General features: G+C 37.7%; 1 protein-coding gene across 2 annotated transcripts in view; it reads left to right on the forward strand.

The window, feature by feature from the left end:
- Positions 1-22,574, forward strand: part of MED27 (mediator complex subunit 27) — a 93,816-nt gene that overhangs the window by 57,345 nt on the left and 13,897 nt on the right. The window contains exons 4-5 of one of the 2 annotated variants that reach the window (XM_074923546.1): positions 7,252-7,345; positions 17,680-17,787. In XM_074923546.1, the coding sequence (XP_074779647.1) occupies positions 7,252-7,345; positions 17,680-17,787 (202 nt within the window). The remainder of the gene's footprint in view (positions 1-7,251; positions 7,346-17,679; positions 17,788-22,574) is intronic. The other variant, XM_074923547.1, reaches the window with a different exon arrangement.

Here is a 22,574-nt window from a genome sequence, read left to right on the forward strand (position 1 = left end):
TGTCTTTTTGCTCGTAGGAAACAAACTGTGCACTGACAACGTGTGTGTTTTCAGAGTGTATTAAAGAGGTGTTCATATTTAATGTAAATGTGCAGATGTCCGGAGACTGCCTGATTCAGGGGCAGGTTTACATTTCATAAGCATTCAGCATGAGAACCTGTGTGCATGTGTAGCATCACTGTCAGCTCATACCTTTGAGGACATTCCCTGCAGGTTTACACCATGTTGCTTATCAGTGGATTCACAGCAGCACTGAAGAATTCAGATTTGTGTTTGTTGTATGAACAGTACAGTATAAGTAACACATTTTACCATAAACCAATATTTTATTGTTGTAATTGAATGACCCCAGTGTACAGTATTCTTGGCCCGTGGTGCATGGTCCCAGCAGGAATTGTACTGGCACACAGTGTGTGCAGCCACACAGAGAGCTGAATCATGAAACTGGTTCAGATTTAAACTAATACATTTTTCTTTTTTCTTTTTTTTTTTTTTAAAGCCAGATCAGTTGTGTGATCCAGCTCTTCCAGCACAGCACAGTTGAGGGGGCTGTATGCTGCAGTGTGCAGGAGGGGATGTGTCAGTGCCTTATGTCACTATTGGTGCTGAAGACTGAAAATTGTTGAATCACAGCCTCAGGTTTCTAAATGTCTTTGTAAATCCAACCCTTTAAACACTCTGTCTTGGCTTCTAGAGAACTGTCCAAACGACTTCACATGCATCCTTAAGTGCTGTACCAGGTTTGGCCTTTTGTGAGTGAGAAGTGCAGATGGTTAAGTGTTTGATACAGCTATATGTGCATATGCTTTTGAAGCAGACCACCCTGTGTTTATATGTAAACACTTCTAGACTATTTAGGCACATAACTTAATCTTTAGCATCCACTCAATAATAAAACATAATTCCTCTATGACCAAAATAACATCCATAGCAAAGTTGAAAACAAGCTAACTTGCAAGAGTAAATGGAAATCTGCCTCCTTTCAGGCTTGGAGTTGAATCTTTCAGCACTTTCAGATGTGCATTGTCTCACTTCTCAGCAGGGTGGAGTGGGGTTGGACATGAATCTCAGCAAGTTTGTTCCTTAGGACCTTTGTCCAAGGTATTTTAGCAAATTTGTTCCTGACAATCCACACATTCTGGCTTGCTTCTTCCCACACCTGTGGACTCATTTTTCCAAGGCACTCCAGTGCTGAAACTCCCTTTGTAGCCCAAAGACTGAAGAACTGTGTGTAACTCGGGAGACTCAGATTTGCCCCTTCTGCCTTCAATTTAACTCATGGTAGTTAGAAGGTAGTTAGTTATTTGAAAGAGGTAACGTTTTTCCTTTATAAAGTATGATGAATAAAGGTTTCACAGTGGGAACAGAGGCATTGAAGAGGTAGCAGAGACTGAATTAGTGTGCAGATGAGAATGGAACAGAAGGAAACAAGATGAGCCAGGAGGAGCCTGGCTGGAGTCTTCCACCAACAGAAACTTGGAAATTGGGTGAGAAGAGAGAGGAAACGGCTGCAGCAGTTTACTCAGAAAGGACAAGAGGACAGTGTTAACTATAAGAGAAGACATCCTGGCAAGGAAGCTTATAGCTGGGGGAGAAGTTGATCAAAACAAGCAAGTGATTTTAGTACTGGAGCCAGGAAACGGGAGAATTTTATAGAGGTTCTGCAAAAGAAAAGGGCAAGAGCCTGAATTAACAATAAAAAAAATCCCCAACAAAACCCGTGGAATTCGGGGAAAGAGGCAGAGACTTCCAGGATTGATGTACAGATGTCACGGATTGTGCCAGCTGTCTAATTTAGTCTTGGGACTTGAAGTCACTTTCTCAGCATGAGAGTTGTTGAATTTCTTTTCATGCTCTTCATTGCCTATCCAAGCAGGAAGTGTTATCTCACAAAAGCTGGCAGAGGTCACTATTTTAATAACTATTGTTAATTGATGCTTTTGAAAAGCCTTCTATCAACTTGAATTTGCTACCTGCAGAGACTTGCTCAGCAGGTAGCTGAATCAAATTAAAACTTTAATTCATTGATTAATAAATCACACTAGAACTGTGACTACCTTGTATGTTTTAAAATATAATGTTTCTCTAATCAGGTTGCCTGAAAACTATTTAGTCTCTTTATAAAATCTATAATATTTAAAATCCTGGTACTGCTGAAAGCTTTAAGTTATATATTGAATCTGGATCTGCAAAAAATAGCTGTTCCATAGGTCTTAGTAGAGTGCAGGCAAGCTCTTTGCACCGATGCCTTCATTAGTGAACGCTACATACGTTAGCACTACATGTGCTAGCAGGGCCAGCCCATGCTTCTGAAATACCAGACACGTGAAAAGAAATTATTAGCTTTGTTGAAAATAGTAACTGAAAGCCAAAAAAAAAAAATAACTCTGGGAGCAAGTAAATACTGTGCTAGTAAGTGAGAGAATGTGTGGAAGAGTTTCCCCTGTTGCTGTCCAGAATATCATGAATCCAGATTCAACAGAGTTGTAGAGTTTCTCTTTGTCTCATATCTGGTGTTTTCCACTGAATGTATAGGAACAATTATAATCTTTAATGTTACAAATGTGCATTTTTTTTTTGGGTCTCTTTGTCTGCTCATGATCATTTAGCAGAATTTTCTTTCTTCCAAAAGACCTCCTCAGAAAATTATTATTAATACCTATATTTCTAATCTTTAAATTGTTACATTGAGTGGAAAAAATGAACAGCATGCAAGTTAAACACTGTGTGGGATAAATGCTATTTAAATCTTGTCTAAGCTGTTAAACATCACACTAACATTGGATTGCTGGATCTAATCCAGTAAATTTTTTTTTTAAAAAGTAAAAAAGAGAGGTCACATAAGAGAACTAAGCCATCTGTCCAGTGTGGAATTGGAAAGCATTTGTAATGAATTACTTTTCTATATTACTGTCTTTTGGGGGACCTTTGTGTGAATCAAAGAGATGTTACAAGGCTGCTTCTCTATAAAGATGGTTCCTGAATTATTTCTACCTTGTCACCCTGATGTTTTAGGATGAAACTTCTCGTTTAGCATTTTCTGTAACTAATTAATCCCTTATAAACAGCATTTTCTAATTGGCTTCAAAAGTGTCTTCTGTCTGTTCCAGACATCATTCCTCTAATATGGACTAAAGGGTTTATGTACATGCTTATTGGGAAAACGGCAGAGAGATTTTTCAAATAATATCTTTGTTGCTTTATTCCAGTGTTGATTTTTCATCATGTTCATAACAAGACTTCATTTGCAGTGTAACATTTTGAAGTAGTTTTAGCCTTTGCTAATGTTCATGAAGTAGATTGTTGTGTTTTGACTTTTGCAGTATTAATATAGCATGTTTGCAGAAAAAAGTATTCTACGACATTAAAATGAAAATAATGATTTATAGTGTTGACAGCCTTGGAGAGCATCTGATGTCAGGTCTCATCTTACTGGTTGGTTCTGTTGCACATTCAGATGCAAACCCCTGAATGATGCTGTTACCATTTTTTAAAATAAAGATTTTCTGTCAAAAAATATAATTTTAAAACCTCCTTAAATATCATGAATCTGTGTCATGAAGAAGAGAAATAAGGGAAAAAAATGAGAGAGGGAAGTTGGTACAAACCTGCCATTAAAGTTTCTTTTAAAAATCCTCCCTCTGACCAGTAAAATTACATTAGCAAAATTGCTTTAGCATTTGATACGATTTAATGATCGGAAGTCCCGTTGGTCAAGTCTATTGTTCTTTTCTGACTAGGATGCAACGGATCTGGATTAGGACGTGGGTTATTGATGAAGTTACTTGAAGCTTTTTTGAATAGAATAGGACTAACTTAGGATGTTGGAGTTTTAAGACGTTAATATCTTGCTTCTGAGGCCTAGAAGAGTAAGATGAAATTCTGCCTGTAAGGAGTTTAAATACTGTGCTGTACTTAAATATGGGGGTTACTGGGTATGATCTCTCGTCATTCATGGTCTGTTTTCAGACCTTATTGAGCATCATTTGCATGATAGAGAAGCTATGGGGAGGGAGTTTGTCTAGACACTCTATTCAACCCTTCGTAGGTGGAACAATGCCTTTTCTAGGTCAAGAGGATAAACTATTACCATAAAATTTCAGCTTGTATTTAATTCTGAAAATTCCATGATTCTTTTTTTCACCTAAGATTAAGATATGCCAAATGTTTGAGCAAAATCTATTTCCATTTGCTTTCCCCTTCTTTGCGTTATTTCTTCTGGGTTTGTAAATGTTCGTTCCAACCAGCATCTTTTGTAAGTAGGAGAAAACTGAGATGTGGTAAGTACGTTAAAAGTTAGAAGTGCTTATTGGCAAAGCAAAATTAGACTTTTCTCCATCCTTAAGTGCTACGCTTCTCTGAGACTGTGTAAGAGGCTCTGTAACATAAATAAGAACTATCATATTTTTTAGCTAAAACTGATTGGACAGAGATGTGTAAATTGTGACTCTGCTTATTTTGGCACTAAATTAATATATTTCAGTTCTGCAAAATAAGTTCCAGACAGCAGCTTTTTCTCTGACCCTTTTTCCAGACAGCCTCAGGAGTGCACTTTATCTTGTCTTTATCATATGTTCTTCAGTTTTCTCTGAAGTCATCACCAGTTACACTTTTACATTACTTTGCTGCATCTGATTTATCATATCCATTCCTTCGCAAGATGTTTTACCAGATGTCCTCTCTGAAGGGCATATCTATAGAAGAATTTTGCCTCAGATTAGGTTGTTTGTCATTTTGTGTCTGAGACCACTGTGTAGTCAGTTTAATTTAGTAATTATATATGCATCTTTGATGAATCCTCAGGAAACCCTGATGTCTACTCGGGAAAAGGCAAAAGATCAAAACAATATATAAATCAGTGCTTTTTTATCATATTGGTGTTGGATTTTTTGTGACATCCTCCTGACTGAGAAGGAAAAGGCTACCTGCGTGGATGATCCTGATAAAAGAGTTGCTGAGCCTTGCCAAAGTATAACATTGTATTTCCTTAAGTGTGTGGTCTTAGTTTTGGTTTTTTTGTCCACTGACTTTTGAAGAGAGAGATAACATTAACAAGCTTCTAAGCCCCAAGTATCTTAGTAACTCATCTTTAAGTTCTTTCAGAAGCTAGTTAATACAAATTAGAAGATTTCTCTTTTGCTGTGTGTTTGATTTCACTTAAAGGGAAGACTCTTCACAAGCTCCCTGTGAATTCCCTGTTCTGCCTTATACTGCTCAGGTAGTGCAAAGTGACAGTCTTAAGTCAAGTTTTAAGGCGCCAAGACAAGTTTTACATTTAAAAAATAATCATATCTAAGAAAGATCTGAAGAATTGATTACCTCAGGCCAGCCTGGATCACATTGTCAAAGGATAAATGTGCATGTCCAGTGGGATTTTTCAGAAGGACCTAAGCAGATTAAATGCCCAGGTCCAACTGTTGGTTATATGATTTAAAATTACTTGAATTTTCCTTCCTTAATGCATATAGATTGTGTCAGTGTCTTGTTTCATGCACCTTCATATTTTGTTTGGCTTTAACTTATTGTTGCCCAAAGTTTAGAAAAATAGAAAACTTAAGTTATGCAGTAATCTTCATATTAGCGTGTAAGGCTGTAAGACATGTTCCTAACTACATACTAGTCAAGAAACACAGAATCTCTCCTTACCTCTTTCACAATCAGTCATCTCTAGTCACGCACAAGCGATAGCTGAATTTATTTGTGGAGCCTGGAGTAATTGCATTTACGAAACAGTACAAACTGTTACGCTGTATAAAAATTATGGGATTCAGTAATGTGTAAAATTAGTTAGGTGCGTACTGTCAGCGTGTAGTTTACTCGTCCTGAAGCACTGTCTTACGCATCTCCTCTTTCACCGTGCTAAGGAAGTTCTTGGCTTATGGATGTTTTGACTTTGCTTATCAGCAAGCAAGCTGTTAATGAGTCATTCAAGTGAATGGGGAAACTTTTTTCTGCACGAGAAGTGTGGATTAAGATTTTTATGCAAAATTGTCATAACTAATTCCATTCTTTTAAAAGTGGACTGACTTTACCAGCTGTGTAAATGTACCTTTCCTGATTTTATTTTTTTTCTGATGACTTTTAATTTCTTGCAAAATAGCAATTGGAGCGTAGCACCTTACTGTGTTTTGGCGAGATTTTAGGAACTAACATTAGAAGTTAATAACTTTGAAGAGCAAGAATTCAACATTTTTTGCCTTTATTTAAGCAGATTAAAAGGAAATAATTAGATTTTTCAGTTTTACTGTTAATCTGAGGCAACCAATTTTTCCAGAATCTTTTTTTCAGAGCACATATGTGGGCTAGTATGAAAACAGTTTTATCAATAAATTCATTCATGGAACCGACCAAGTTGCAGAGCTTGTAGATGCATATGATAACGAGGCAGTAGTGCCCCTCCCTCCTTCTGTGTACTTCAGGGGAACTGAAAGTAGTACCAGAGGACAGATTAATGTACAGATGATATAGACTGTCACATAAACTCTGCTAAAGCAACTACTGTGCATTTTAATGTGTCCAGAGGAATGCCTGAAGGATGTGAGACATGCCCATGGGATGCGGCGATGCGTTGTCTTGGGGAACAAGGTCTCTGAAAGGAAGTTTTCACTGTTAAAGGATGTCAGCTCTTAATACGGTACCAGGGAACCTAGACAACTGTATGCAGGTTCACTTTGGCCTGCATAAGCAGAGAGATTACACGCAGCAGAAAGGATGTTATTTTACTTCTGTGTTTGATCACCCCAGAGAAACTCCTGGAATGTACTAGCCAATTTCAGAGTCACCCGTGTATGAAATAAATGGGAAAGATTCAGAAATCTCCCCCCTAAGAATTGTCTGAAGACTTTAATAAAACCTCTATCTATTAGTTTATCAAAGAAAGAGTAAGGAGGTGACATCATATGAATTCCTACACTGGAAGAGTATTTTTTATAATGTATCTTTCAACCACCTGAGGGAAAAGTATAAAAATACAATGGCAGGAGTTTGACACTGACAGATTTGGACTAAAAATTGAGTGCATGTTTTTAAGGGCAGAGTAATTAATTTTCAAAACAACTTACATAGGGCTTTGTTTTTTTTCCTCTTATTGATGACGTTTTAAATTACACTTGCATGCATTTTTGAAGAATATGCAGGTATCAAAGAGAAATTAATTTTAGGAGAGTTCGGTGGCCATTGTTAAAAAGGAGTAATAATCCGAGTCTGTGACAACGACTGTGTGTGTTAATTCTGTTGTGCTTTGTTCGGTAGATACGTTGATGATGTGATCAATCGGATTGACAGGATGTTCCCTGAAATGTCTATCCAGCTATCCCGGCCAAATGGAACCTCTGCAATGCTTCTGGTAAGTTGGATAGTTTAATCCCTTGAGAAGGATTTTTTTAATGGATTGAATTAGCGTTCCTAAAATGCAGGTTATTAAAGATAAATTTTTTTTCAGAAACATACTGTTCTTCATTTGTCACAGCAATATAGGATCTTTCTTGCTCTTAGGCAAATGAGTGGTAAAAAGAATTTCACCTTTAAATGAAAAATATTTTACTTTTTCTTGTTAAATGTGACTATAGAAATATGAGTACAAACTCAAATATTTGCTGTGTTTTTCAGCAGCCTTGGAAATGAGTGAGTCTTAATCATGATAATTAAGAAGGAAAAGAGTGGTGGGAGGAAGAAAAGGAGGAGGAAACCAATATGATTTAAATTTGTTCAAATTGTTCTTGGGTCAGTGAATTTCTGTTATATGATGAAGTCAAGAATTTGCCTTTGAAGTAAATGAGCAGTAAAGGCTGGATTAGAGATAAACAAGTCCAATACATTCGACTTACTTCTGCCTGACCAAGCAAGATTTCATTCTAGAAGAACCTATTGTTCACATCAATTTTCACAGGCAGCTGTTGTGCTTATAGAAAGAAAAGTCTTTAAAGCTTTTACTCTAAGGCAGAAATGTGGAAGTGGGGTCTGTAGTGTGGCAGTTGGATGCTGATTTTCCTCTAGTAGGGTAGAGGGCAGAAGTCACGTCTCTTGCCAAATTTTAAATAAAAGTAGAAAATGCACTGTACACACAGGTGAAGAACTGAGACCAGGTCAGTCTTTTCCATCTCAGACTTCTCATGGCACTTCTGCTTATTTTTTGCTTTCTCACATAGGCTATTACAAAAGGCAAAGGCCTTGGTGTAGTAAACTTCTTGTTTCCCAACAATTGGTAAAATGAATCTGAAAATCAGATACTTTGTCAAAACAAAATTGTTGAGTCAATATAAGTCAACATTAGGGTTGCTAGAGTTTGTTGAGTTTAAAACACTGTTATGGTAAGATTTTTGCCTGTATTTTTCGAAGGTTCTGTTAATTTCTCTATAGTAAGTATAGCTGTGATTATATTTAGTTTTAATTATTCAGCTGTCTAACATCGCATTATTAACTTTCTTTGAACAGCCCCAAATTTGCAAGAGATTAACTGAGTCAGAGGTTAAAATAAACAGCTGGCATTAAAACATTTAATCTGTAATTGTTGCATTCTCCAAGTGGAACAATATATTCCAGAAAAGAATTGAATTCATCAGTGCAGTCTTAACAAGATACAAGTCTTGGAAGCTTTTCCATTTCTTCTTAAGCTGACTTTATATTTAACTATTTTGCTATACAAGAATGTCTGGGTTTACTTCCTAACTTTGAAACCCTTTCCATTCTCTTAGAGCCCCTCTTTGCATATAGATAAGTACCTTCCACTTCTAATGGCTTTTTAAGGTCAGAAAATAGATGATGCTTTTCAAGATTCAAGGACAATTAGGAAATTAAATAAATTGCCTTGGATAAGACTGCTAAGGAATATGGTAGGGTGGAAGGGTGGTTACTGTAAAAGAAGCCCCTTTTACAAGCAGTAATTTAGTGAATTCCTTGTTGCAGTTGCTCTCTAAATCAAGGACATTATTGTTGCTACAGGATAGCAGCCCTGTATTGAACCAGTGGTCTGCATTTTTTCTTTGGATCAGAGATCAGAAAGATTGTTTTTAAAGTATTTTTGTATGTGATTGTGTGATGGGTTTATCATTTTTTCTTTTAGGCAGGTTTTCCCTCTTTCCCATCTGTCTCAGTTGATGTTGCCAATATGGCACTTTCCATCTGGCCCTGACTGCTACAAAAGCTTTTGCTGTTTTCAGCTACAAATCATTCAGTGAAAGGTGCTGCAGGATGGGCAGTGTGAAGAGCACCTCCCCCAGAAGAAGGGAGGTTTCTTCAGTACTTGTGATTTCTCACTCTGAACTTATCCCAGGTTAGATTTGGAGTTGCTCCCTTACAGCAGCGTGATTTACCACAATACCAGAGGATTCAGATAATGCTTCTTTTATTTAGAAATATTTTACAACCATACTCTTTGTCCAGAGTTAATTAACTAACTGTAATCTCCACCATTTTCATCCTTGGACTGCTCATATCACACGTGCCATTGCTTTTGAAGGTCTTTGATGCCGAGGTCTGGTTGTTATATTAAAACATCTTTAAACACAGTCATTCCATCTACCAAAAACCCACATATTCGTCTTCAGAGGCACCAGTAAGCAGTATACATCTTTTAAGAATGCATAAGATTGGAAGGAGATGAGGAAGATGAGGTAGGGAGGGCCTGTGAGATTCTTTGAAACTTCAGAATAGCTGGAGACTTTGGCAAATAAATCATCTTTAGGGAAAAAAGACCTAATACAGGAAATTTCAGCCCCATACTTTACAACTTTATGTGCACATGGAAATCAATTTATGTCCTTAGCTGTAGAGGTGGAACTTCCATGGTTTAAGGTTCATCCAGTGTTTCAAGAGGAATAATTATCAGCCACGTGAGCCTGCTGGTCTGACTCTTCTGGCAAGTAACCTTTGTGTTAAGATGGGTTCTTCCTAAGCAGGATACAGCTTTCACATAAGCTGAGAACTTTAAGTAAAAAGAAAAATAAACTATTCCTGAAAGGATGAATGCTCTGTCTTGAAAGATTGCTGCCTTCTAGTCCTCTGAGGTTACTGCTTCCTCCAGACAGCAAGGAGGGTTTTTTTATGCTTTAGATACATACAGAGCAATTGTACCTCATTAGTCTGGATTTATGCTATACAGACCAAACACATAAATAATTGAACCCTTTCAATGCTGTGTGAAATCCTTAACTAATTTTAAAAACAGTTTATCACGGCATTTCAAGGTGCTCTTTAATCCCAATCTTCACTAGTGATTTTTCAATTAATCTTTTAATCGCACTATGCATAAAAAAGACTAAACACAGAATTATATCAGCTTTAATAACAGTGTTATGCAAAATTAATTTCCAGCAGCAGCAGAGGGAACTGCAAACTCCTTACGGTTTTTGTGAGATTTTTGTTGGTCAAACGCCAGGAACTGTAAATCGATAAACTTCATCTTGTGTGTTAAGAAATCATGAACTGATTTTTACTTAATGAAAAATACATAGATTTTTTTTCCCAATGATTAGTTGTATTCCTAGACATACATCATTTTTTCTAAAAAAAAAAAAAAATATTTGATGGTGTGATTATTATATGATTGGTTCACACACCTTGTTTCCATTCTCAAAATTCAGAATATTTTTTTGTGTGTGAAATAATTTCTGTGTACAATTCATTCATTAATATCTGAAATATTTGAGAAAACAGTGAACATCAGCCCCACTTTTCCAGTTGACAGATACAACTTCCTTAGAGTTCTGTACCTAGCCAGTCTTAGTCAGATGCAGAAACTTATTTTCTTGTCTTCATCTGTGAACTACTTCGTCTTTAAAATTGTTTGTAGCCCCAGTGTTTGTAGAGCTATATAAAAACACTACTATAAGAGTTACAAACACTGGGTAAATATTTTCACAGGTAACTGAATAGTTTTCTGTAATTTGAGCTGTTTCTAAAGCATGGTGATAAGTATAAGTAACTTCTAATTTGAAAAATCAAATTGTTTCTGCCAAACCAAAGCTTATGGCATCAATCATGATTTCTTCTTTTCATGTTATTTTACAATTTGTAATGATAAATTAATTTTATAAATTTATATCGATGACTAGATTTTAATAGATCTTTCATATAAAAATATGAAACATATTTTTGTACAGTTTTATTCATTCTCTATAAAAATCAGAGATATTTGCATTTGAACTTTCAAATCTTGTTCCAAGCATTTTAAACAGTTTGATTGTATGGAAGTGGGCTGTATTAATTTCAAATAGGCTAGACATCTGTTCAGTGAAACTGAATAATTTCTTGTGTCTCTTTTTTGTTTATCAGTGTTTTACATAAAATCGTTGTTATTTTCTGTTGGAGAGATGGATTTGAAATTTATTATCTGTCCATTAAGAAAGGCCACCTAACTGACCTTCAAGAGACCCTGATGTTGGAGAACTGGGAGGAAGGGGGGGAAATGTGCTAAGTGCTAAAATCAGTATTGATATCATACTGATTGGAAACAATTTAGTGCTGTTATTTTCAAAACAATCTCTTTTCTCCAAAATGCGAGGCAGTGTAAGCATTCCTCCTTACCAGTCTGGTGGTTCGTTAGGAAATCAGTGAGCAGTAGGCGCTGGGTAAAGGTTCATGGTAGGGATAGAGATCTTATGTTCACATTTGGTGGCTCAGACACCTCATTTTAGTCATTTAGGATGAATATCAATTTAGGGATTTACTCTCTTTAAGACACTAGCCAGGTTTTGATGTTTGACAGAACTACTGGGATGCTTGAGGATCTCTTATGTGAGCTGGATCTTGAGGAATTGCTTCTGAGCTGATAGTGGGACTGTTGTGACTGCTTCGCAGTTTGTCTCTTAAGGCTGAGAACCAGCATTTAAAGAGCATCAAGTCAGCATTTGAGGTTACATGTGGAAGAAGAATGTCTTGAATCAACAAGGTATGTGAGCAGGGGATGGCAAATAAATTGTAAATTATTCTCTGCTTATCTAATAGAAAAATGAGGAAGATGAGGAAAAGATGGGAAATGAACAAGAGTAGAAAAAGTAGAGAAAGACCTGTGAGAAATTTTCTCAGCTTTACTCCCTCCCCAGGGTTTCTGTTCCCCAGGGTTACTATCCAGTCCTGAAGGTCGCAGCTCTGTGTTGATATTCCCATAGGTTTATATTCTGCAAGATCTGACATTGTTTTCATCCCTATAAAATTCCTGGTGTGCTGTAATTTAGAATGGAAAAAGAGACAGAATCCATTTCATCATCTAGCGGTGCTGGACTAGTTGTGACCCTTCCATAAGTGTGGCTGGCCACTGGCAAAATCTGTCTTTTAACCATAGAACAATCTTCTCTGCTAGTTTGTTCAGCTTGTTAAGAGACTATGCCATGTTACCGAGGGAGAGGATCACCAGCTCATCCCTAATATGGTGAAATCATTTAAAGTCCTTCATTTATGTTGACTTTTTATCATGCACTATTGCAATTAGGTTAGACTAATGAAAGGTAAATTCCAGCCCTTACATAAAAAAAGAAATCCTTGTAAAGAACCTAATTAGTATGTTTGTTTATTTAGACTCTAATGGCTTAATTGCATTCGTATCTTGCTATTTACAAATAGACATCATTAAAGAATAATGAGCATGTGAGGGAAAACGTAGCATTCATACCAGCAGCAGATGAGACACAGGAGGAAAAAAAAAAAAAAATCTAGTTGAAAGTCTGGGTGGGATTTTTTTAAACTTTATTTTTAATATAAAACCTTGTTTTTCAGTATATATAAATGTGATTTCCAGGCGTTGCACTGATTAGTAAGATACACGAGTGGGAGGACAAGCTTATGGCTGGCTATATGGCAAGGAGCAGGTGTCTGGCCTTTTGCTGGAAATAATGTACAGCTTGGTTACATCTCTGGTTTGATGTTGCCTTGTTGTTTTTGAAGGTGAATAAAAAACGCATACAAACTTGTGCTCCCTTTTATACAAGCAGGGAGGTACCCTTGTTAACTGAAACTAATGTTTTCTATCTTTTAGCTCTGCATTGCAGAGCATCTGCAGCTCAAATCAGCAGCAAATTCCCTGGGATGCTGAGAGGAAATCTGGAGCTTTGGGAATTTTTTGCAAAGTGTTGGAGCTTGGTGTTGGCAGCATACACTTTCCTGATATCAAACTTCTAAATAAATCTGAAGAAAGAATGTTTGTTAATGCATTTTTAAAAATTCTTTATAAAAGGGCTTTTTATGTGGTAAAGTAAGGATGCAAAATTAAAGGGGGGAGGGGTTTCAAGCTGTTTCCTCCAGGCAGAATTCTGGCATGGTAAATTAATTTTTGATTCTTTTCATTTTGTAAACTCATGCTGACCCCGATTCTGACTTATTTGGAGAGATACTTTTTTTTTTTCCCCAAAGATATGTGATGTTAAATGGGAACTTTTTTAGCAGTCTTACAAGAAATTATCTAAGCCATTCTCACTGATTACTCTGTTTCCCCCTCCCCCTTTCTTGGCATACAGTGTCTGTCATATGCTCTTTGAGAATTATCTTGGTGATAGACAAAATATTTTTAAAACTGGGATATTTCAAGAAGATTTTTATTTTATATATCTTTGTCAGAAAAGCTGCATAATATTGCAGATTTCAATCAGCTGCCTGTCCTACCTTCTTCTGGAGCTTGCCATTTTAGGAAGCAGGGGATTTATGAATAACTTAAGTGTCTGAATTTAGTATACTTTAGTTAAAAGGAAGTTAGAAGTACATTGTTATTACACAGACCAAAACAGAAGCTACAGAAGTATTTAACTTGCAACTGTTCCATTTTCAGCTTACAGAACTGTGAGGCATATTTTTTCATTCATATTAATTGAATTTTAAAGTGACCTTGTACATGTATTGATTTGAATTAAAATTTTCTACATCAAGGACGAGTTGGCATATATCCTTCAGGCAAAATATTAAAAAGCCAAGTGCTGTCTTAACAGGATATCGACAGAAGTTGTTGAAATTTAATAGGAAAACTTGGCTTAGAAAGGAAATTGTTGCCTTTTTGTCACAATTGAAAGGTATCTTTTCAGTATAATGAAAGAAGTTTCTTGCAGTTGGTATCTGTGGAAATGCAGGGACATTTCAGCGCCCATTAAAAAGGGTCCATCTGGGTGAGTGACCTCCAGAAGGAGAGACCTGTACTACTGCAGCTTAGAGTAGAACTATCAAATTACTTTTTTACCAGAGCCATTAGTTTTTTATTACCTTCATTCAGGTGGTCTGCAGGGACACAGTTGTAAGACTATAGGTGTAAATTATAGTTCCATACATAGATCTTTTCTGAACATGGACTCCAGTTAGCTAAGTTGAGCAGGCATTGAAAGAAAAGGGTTTGCTGGAAAACATGATTTGTAAAATATAGTTGAAGTGAACAAAAACATTAAGTTCTGGAAACAGTTACAAGTCTTCATTATTAGAAGGAAAAATAAAGGGTATCCCATTTATCGTGCACATTATGGAAAGTGCTTTACCCTGAACAGAACTGTGGAGCACACTTTTGTCTTCCAAATCTAACAGCATCCTCCAGTCTAGTGACAGGCTGTTGTTCATTCTTTGTACTACTAGCCTCATTCTTTCAATGCTGTTAAAATGATGAACTATAATTTTTCTGAGCTACACATAGTTTTACAAAAATTCTGCTTCTGTCAGACTTAACTAATGATCTAGTCCTACAGAAATAATCTGGAAGTCCCAATCTCTCTTCCAGCCAGTATAAAACCTACAGGAATCCCATCTCAAAACAACCGCGGCACAAAATAGGAAAGTTTTCTATTTTGGTGCGAGAGCACTCTAAGAGTTAATTCAGACAATCCAGCAGTAACCCGGCCAAAGTTGCAGTCTCTTCTATCGTCCATTTGTATTACCACGATGCCTGCGTGCCCATACTCCTGGAGAAGACCCATTTGCACAAACCATTGTCTATAATAAATTGAGGTTGCAACAGTGGTGCCTTCTGCGGGGAGCTCACAATCTTAGGTACCCATCTAAGGATGGGTTTACACAGCTCCTTACACGTGTGGGAGATAGTGTAACCCTGCTTGTTCGACATTCCAGCAAGTGGGTGATCAAGGCTGCTGTCCCGGACCAGTCTGCAGAATCTGACCTTTCAGTATCGCATGACGGATGATAGCTGGGATCTGGGTAGCTGTGATGAATTCTGAAAGTGTGGAGTGAATCATTGGAAGGGTATGAAAACAGACAACCTGGAAAAAGGCAGTGAGCTAATGCAGAAGCATTTGGAAAGCATTTGTGCAGGTAAATCTTGTGGGGAGGTTTGAGGCCAGCAGTAAGTATATTCAAGCAAGCTGGAGTGCCAAACATGGGATTTTTGAGCTTGTTATGTTCTACTGTTCACTGAGGATTTTCAGGAACATCCCACACAGGCTTCATATCAACTTCATCGAATTTTTTTTCTACCTGGCAGCAATGTGAAATACCATGAATGCAGAACGTAAGGGAAGAGGAAAGAAGTGAGCATCCACTAAAGTGTGTGAAGGCGATGGAGATAGAAAATATTATACACAAAGCTGAATCTGGGAGTTTGTAGGGCAGCCTTTTGCTCTTCCATTAAGAGGATTTTTTTCTTTTTGTTTAAAATGTCTTCTTTTCCTCCTTTTAATTTTACTGTATATGGTTGATGCCTAGTGTGAAGTTATGAGAGTCAGTTCTCTCAGTAGACCTGTATCCTAGAAAAGTGCCAGTCTTACTAAGGTAGAGAAATAAATAAAAAACTTAACTCTAAATGTGCTGACAACTTTTTTTCAAAGTCACTCCATTTCCTCATCTTAGCAGTTATGACAAAACTGTCTTTCTGATTCCAGTGGTTGATCAGCATTATAGGTCAAGGCACCTCTGGGTCATGACTGTGTGCGATAACTTTGTTGATACAGTGGTAAGTGCTGAAATAACTCTGCCAGATTATTTTATTTGCAGACCAACTAGGTCTTATTACAGCAAGATACTACATTTAGACCCAATTTTGCAGTACCTGACATCATGATGTGGCTGCCTGAGAACACTGTGCATGTCCGTACACGTTCAGAAAATCCCAATCTGTTGTAAGAGGTAGGAACCAGAAAAAGCCGTTCATGGTATGTGCAGCTCAGGCCTTGAAATGAATTACCCTCCTTTGGCCTGTAACATTTTTCTTCAAAAATTTACCCATTCTTCTGACTTGCTTTTTCTCTTTGTGTTCTTGCAAAATTATGCCCAGCAGCCTGTCTTCATGAAGTCTGTCATTGACTCTTTTTTTCCACTTCTTGTTTCCCTGTCCTCTCTTGCTGTCAACTTGTTCTTCCCTGTTGTTTAGGCGCTTCTCTCCTAGAGTTGCTTTCTCCATGTCCCATGCCAAAGAATTGTCAGCAGTTCTTTTCAGGATTTGTAACTCTGTCCTGCTATATAGTGATATAATAAGCAGCATTTGGAGTAGTTTGGGCAACTGTTCTGCAAAGTCCTGTATTGTCATCCCATTCCTACCACCATTTCCTCCCTCCTAACCCTCCTTAAGCAGCATGGTCCTTGCATCAGCTTTGAGATGGAGTCTTTGTGCCAGATAATACCTTCCTCACTGGGGGGAAAAAGCATCTTGGCACTTAAGAGTTGATTTGCCTGTTAGTCTCTTAGTTTGTCAGCATCACGTTTAGGTTACTTATGTTGAAACAAGGTGGTAGGTAGGAGTCATTATCAGGAGTTAAAAAGGAAAAACATGTAACAAATCAATAAAGATGCATATTGAGTGATTTCTTTGGGTGTGGATTTGTCTGCTGAGGTTAGCAGTAAAAACACAATTGTTCTAGCTTAAGTGTTAATCTGCACTGGACAAAATGTTGGAACACAGACAAGGGAAGATGAGCTGCTGCTGGTTGGGAAATATTAAAATGAACTAATTGTTTCTTTTTTATCTCGTTTTTATGCTTTTGTGGGTGAGGAAAAACTCCGTAATAATCTCTGTATAACCACACAAAGACAGAATTATTGTTAGACACACATCTTAACAATATTGAAGTGTAAGTTCATCTTTGAAATGTAAATTGATTTTTAGATTAAAATGCCTTCATTATTGTATTTTTGTCAATAATATAATTCAGGCTTATTTCTGTTGTTGTACTCTGACCCTATATATTTTCCATGATACTAGTTTTATTCTTTACACTTTACTGCTTTCACAGAAGAAAATTAAACCTTTGAAAATGTAACATTTTTACTTTTTAGCTGTAGTTTTCTTTTAAATAACTTTACGGTTTTATTGGACCCAAAATGTTTTCCATTAAACTCATGGCATGCCTTCAAAAGCTAGCATAAGAGTCTGATTCTTCTTTCAAATTATTTTTCTCTAAGTGGACTTATACCAGAGAATATCAAATACATTGGAAATAATCACATTTGCTCATTGTTTTTGACAAGTTATTGAGTTGTGGTGTTAATAAAATTGAGAGAGTTGCTTGGCAGTGTCATGCCTACACAAGGGAATTCTGTGAATTCATACATTTTCGGTTGCAAATGAATGTTTGTTTGTTCTGCACTTTATAGTCTATCTCTTCCTCATAACACACACAGTGGTTTTAGATCTTTTATTTTGGTCTGTCTATAAAATATTGAAAACTGAAATTGCATCAACTTAAGCTGTTAACTTGATGGCCTTGTGAATTCAGACACCATCGACTCTCCTTCAGCTTGTTTTTGTCCTTGTCTCATTCTTCACAGGTTACCTTAGGAAAAGTGTTAAAAGTGATAGTGGTGATGCGGAGCCTCTTCATTGACCGGACAATAGTAAAAGGGTATAATGAAAATGTCTATACTGAAGATGGCAAGGTAAGTTATTGTATATGCAGCAACATCAAATTTTATTTTTACCTGGTATTTAAATGACAGAGAACAGGAATCCCATCACGGGTATGCTGGAAATATAAAACTGTCAAAAGTCTCTGTGAATGTTTTGCAAAATGCTCAGGTTTAAATTTATCATGCTTTGCTTGGATTTTTCATACCCAAATGTCTGACTTTCTAAGCTCTAAAGCCCTTGCTTGAATTTCTAATTCATCACCTTAGACCCCAGTTGCCTCGTTAACAATGTCTACTGAGAAAACATTTTTTCAGTGTACCAGCACATCAATAGCCCAAGGTTCAGTTTTCTGTTTTCTGAGAGCCATTGGGAAATCTTGGGCTAGTTTTGTGCTCAACTTGATAAACACAACTGTGCGAATCGTTGGTAGGTAGTCCTCGATAATTTGCTTGTCAGTAATAGCACAACTTGAACAGCAGCTATTAAAGCAAGTGTTACCTGCTTGCACAAGTGATTTGGTTTGTGAACAATTCACCCTGCTTGAACCCTCAAATTTTGTCTGACTGCACATATTCCATATGGTTCTTTTTAGCACATCAGAAGATGTTAATGGGACCTGACGGCCTTCAGCTCAGCTTGTTTCTCTTTTCAGGGTGGAATGGTCTCTCTTACCGAGACATCCGCCAGGACTCTCCTTTGCCAGTAACAGTACTAAATACCTCCATGTTTCACAATTTCTCTCTGGAGCTTTCTCTTCTGATTATGAAGCCTATTAAAATAAAAAGTTCATTATATCAAGATGAGTGCTTGGCACCCATAGGCCATGTTATAATGAGGTGAGACTTCTTTCCCTTTCAAAAGTGGTAACTTGTTTTAGCACACAGAAGCACGTTGTGTACTGACCCGGAGTTCAGCAGCTCTGAGTCTGAACCTCTGTTCTCTAGAAAAGGCCAGGAGCTGATCTGCTGAAGGAAATAGTACAGCCGTATTTCCCAGGTGAGAGACTCACTCGAAGGGAGGAGGATTGGCCTAAGAAGTAGTAAAATAAAAATTGCCTGATTTTGATTTGCATTATTCAAATATGCAGGTTTAAATACCACTTTGCCTCAGAAGCAGCTGCACTATACTCCCTGTATATTAGCATATAAATACAGACTTACAGCACCAGCCCCTCTTCACCCCAAGTTCTGCTTGGGAGTGAAATGATAGTCTGCCTAAAGAGCACTGACAGTGCTTGATGGATTCCTGTGTCACACTTCATTTGGGTGTGCTCATTTTCTCTGATTAATCCAGTTTCCTTTGAAGCTCCCTTGAAATATAATAATGCTATATATGCTGAAAAGCCAAGTAAAAGAGTTCCTTTCTGAAACTCAGCATCTGGCGCTGGGCTTCTGTTTAGCTCAAGGTTAACTCTCTTGAGAGCCGTATACCATTCCTCTGTCATCATTTGCTGCGAGGGGGAGAGCGGGACTCACCGAGGCCAGCTTTGGGCATGGGGCACTAACCTTTGTCTGCTGTCAGCAGGGAGCAGTTCAGCTTCTCGAGAGCATCAGTGAGAACACCTGGCTTGTTTTCTTGCTTTAAGCCAGTCTGCAGGGGGGAGTCTCTTTGCTTCCAGTTTAGCGTTCTGTGTCTAAAGCTAGGTTATATGACTGCTCCCACGAGGCTTCATGAACCTGTGACCTTTACGTGGCAGTTTGCTATTCCATCGGGCCATCCCGGGGCTTTCACAAACCTGAAGGTCTGCACTTCAGGTATAAATAGGAACATTTCATTTGACTTAAGTAGAACTGGAGTTGCAGCCACTTAAATCATGAGTAAATTTGGCTTGGAAGATTGAATAAATGCGTAGCTTGCTAGTTTTGCCAACTGGAGCACATATTGACAAACAGTGAGCTCCCTCTTTTTCACTAATTAACTACACTGGTAATTGGAGAATAAGAATAAGATTGTGTTCTTGCAATGATTCGCTTTAGTTATTGTGCCTGCTGGGAATGAGCGATTACAGTCAATTGCAAACATAGTCCATTCCAATTCCTTCCCTGTCACAACAGATGCTGTTGGGAAAGTACTCCAGTGAGGTTTCACCATATTATTCTAGCTTCTCAGTTTCTAGCCTGATAGAGGGCAAAATGCTCTAGTGTTCAGAAGAGATGCAGAAGAGTATGAAAAAGGGAATCAGCAATCCCCATCTTTATTAAATAACAAAAATACAGAGAACCCTCAGGATCACAGTAGGAGATGATCGTTTTTCCAGTGAGCAGTTTACACAGTAACTGGTGATTTGGAGGTTAGCTTATGTATTCCTAGGAAACATGTAATATTTGTAAGCAGCAGCAATAAGATTAACTAGGTGGTATTGTACAAATGGCAATTTTGAAGCTTGTGTCTTTTCTGTAAGCTGTGTTAACAAAGGGACACTAGATAAGTTGTTGTGCTTATCTACACCTAAATAGTCAAATGAAGGTCTGTTGGGTCACCCTCCTAACTGTGTAAGTCAAAAGGTCCTTTAAGTAACAAAAATTAAATTCAGTGGGGGCTTGCTTTAAGTAGAGTGGGATTTGGGGTAACAAAATATATTGAACAAAATAAATGGCCATTGGGAGACTGAATGATCACACAAACAGTAAGTGAAAAATGGACTGTGCACAGAAGAGGCCAACAATTTGCTTGCAGATCAGGGAAGTCATCATTTATCTCCGAAAGTACAACCGTTCTAGCAAATTTTGCATGACTGGGAAGGAAAAGAGACAAGATAAGTGCAAACAGCAGAGGTGTTGATAGTCTTCTGGTCCATTAGTCAGGCAAGTCTAGAAGAAAACAAAGAATGGGCGTTTCTCATAGTTGTGGAACTGTGCATGGTGGCGTGCTCACAGTTACACAGGAAAGCTGACACTGCATTATCCAGGTTGCTTTACCTTGCACCTTGTACTGTGTAGGGTGACAGGTACTTACATGAAAGCTTCAGGTGGTTGCCACTGTACTGGAGTCTAGTTAAATTTGGTACTCCTTCTTACAGATTTAAATACTTTCAAAATTAAGGTGAAAAAACCAGAAACCTTAAGCTTGCAGTGAGTAAAATAAGACACTACGTTCTAGTGTTTTATTTCCAAGCTTTGCTTATACGGATCAAGAATCATTGCATTTCTTGAAGTGCTTCATGTACTTCTCTTGTGAATTATTCACAAACCCTGCAGAATGTTCTTTGCCAGATTGCCAGCTGCATAACTTAGACATTTTTGGTGACACTTGATGAAAACAATAGGTGAGTTCTGCAGCCTCTGTCATGTCGTGGGTTCGGGACGCTGATCGCTCTGCAGCTTACTGTACTAACCCATTGCATCCACCACATGCTGATGCATTTTAATTAGCCCCATGGTTTTAGTGATGGCACTGTGCCACCCTTAATTTCAAACTCTGACATACTTACTGTGCACTGGAATTTAACCATGGATAGCAATTAATTACTAGTGTTGTCCTGATTCCTGAATAAATGAAGCAGTGCAGCTCACCCTTCCAGGGCAGGCTTATTGTCAGCTGAGCCATTAGTGGCCCTAGTCTGCCAATAAAAATAAAAACGGATTGGGATTTTTTGGTATAATAATATCATGCTTTTCTTTGGATGCAGAGACCAAGAACCACCTTGACAGGGTGTATTTAGAGTGGGTACTTAACACTGCTGCCTAGCTGGATTCCTATTTTTGCATCTGTTAGACTTAACTAAAGAAATGCGTCTCTGTTGAATTATCATGTTAAGGAACTTGGGTTATGTTAATGCTATGGCTTCATTAATTACCCCATATCAATAAGAAAAGGCAGCTTTTAGCCTCCTAGCATAAGAGAGGAAAAGAAATAGTAGTATCAAAGGCAAGCTTCAAAGACAGGCAGAGCTGTCTCTCGGGTAATTTCTGATCCCTGCATTCTTTCCACTTCAAAGCTGGATGTGTGTGTGTTTGGGTGAGGGGGGGGTTGAATCCGATTTCTCTAATAAGTGTTGGCACCGGACTTGTTTGATATTAGATGCAGGGAACATTCTGATTTGTTATCGTCTTTGAAATCGTTCAGACGACCTTCAGAAAATGGCCTCTTGTTACTTATGCTGGGGTGGGTGGGGAGAGTGGGGCATTGGGGAAAAAAAGCCCCAGTTTAATTCACATGCAGAGGATGCCCTGAAATTGTGCTTTCAGCAGTTTTTTAGTTACAAATGTGTATCTTGATTGAAAGTGAAAAGTTGAAGAATAATAGACCTATAACGATGCATTCTTTAATCCGCCTCTGCCTTAATCCTCTGTTTCAGGGGGAAAGGTGGACAGCAATTTAGGATGTATGCATGTGGTTTGGGGGGTTTGCTAGCTTTTACTTTTTTTTTTCTTTTCTTTTTTTAACTCGGATAACATCATGTCTGTAAGACAGACATTCGTTACTTTTTCCGCTTTTCAGTCTTATGCCAACTAATGAACATTCAGAACCTGTTGGACTCATCTTAATGCAGCATCTGAAGTGGACTTTTTTTTAGATCTTGAGTCTAACTGGAGAAGATCACATACTTGGTTTGATCAGTAGAGATTAGCAAAACCATATATACTTTCTAACTCTGTCTGCAGTCAAAGAAAGCTTTAAATTACATGAACACAGCTTTTTAAAAATACGCATTAATTTTATTTTCTTTTTCAAATGTAGACTTTTCTAGTATGGAAATTCAGTGCTTCCTTCCCAGTAGGCAGAGGTCTGTTATTACAGTGTAAATCAAGCTCAGGTCCAAGTCTGGGCTAAACCACCGCTCGTGGATTCTAGCACATGTGTGCTGTTGGTGTTC

Source organism: Athene noctua, chromosome 20, assembly GCF_965140245.1.
Source record: "Athene noctua chromosome 20, bAthNoc1.hap1.1, whole genome shotgun sequence".
Taxonomy (NCBI): domain Eukaryota; kingdom Metazoa; phylum Chordata; class Aves; order Strigiformes; family Strigidae; genus Athene; species Athene noctua.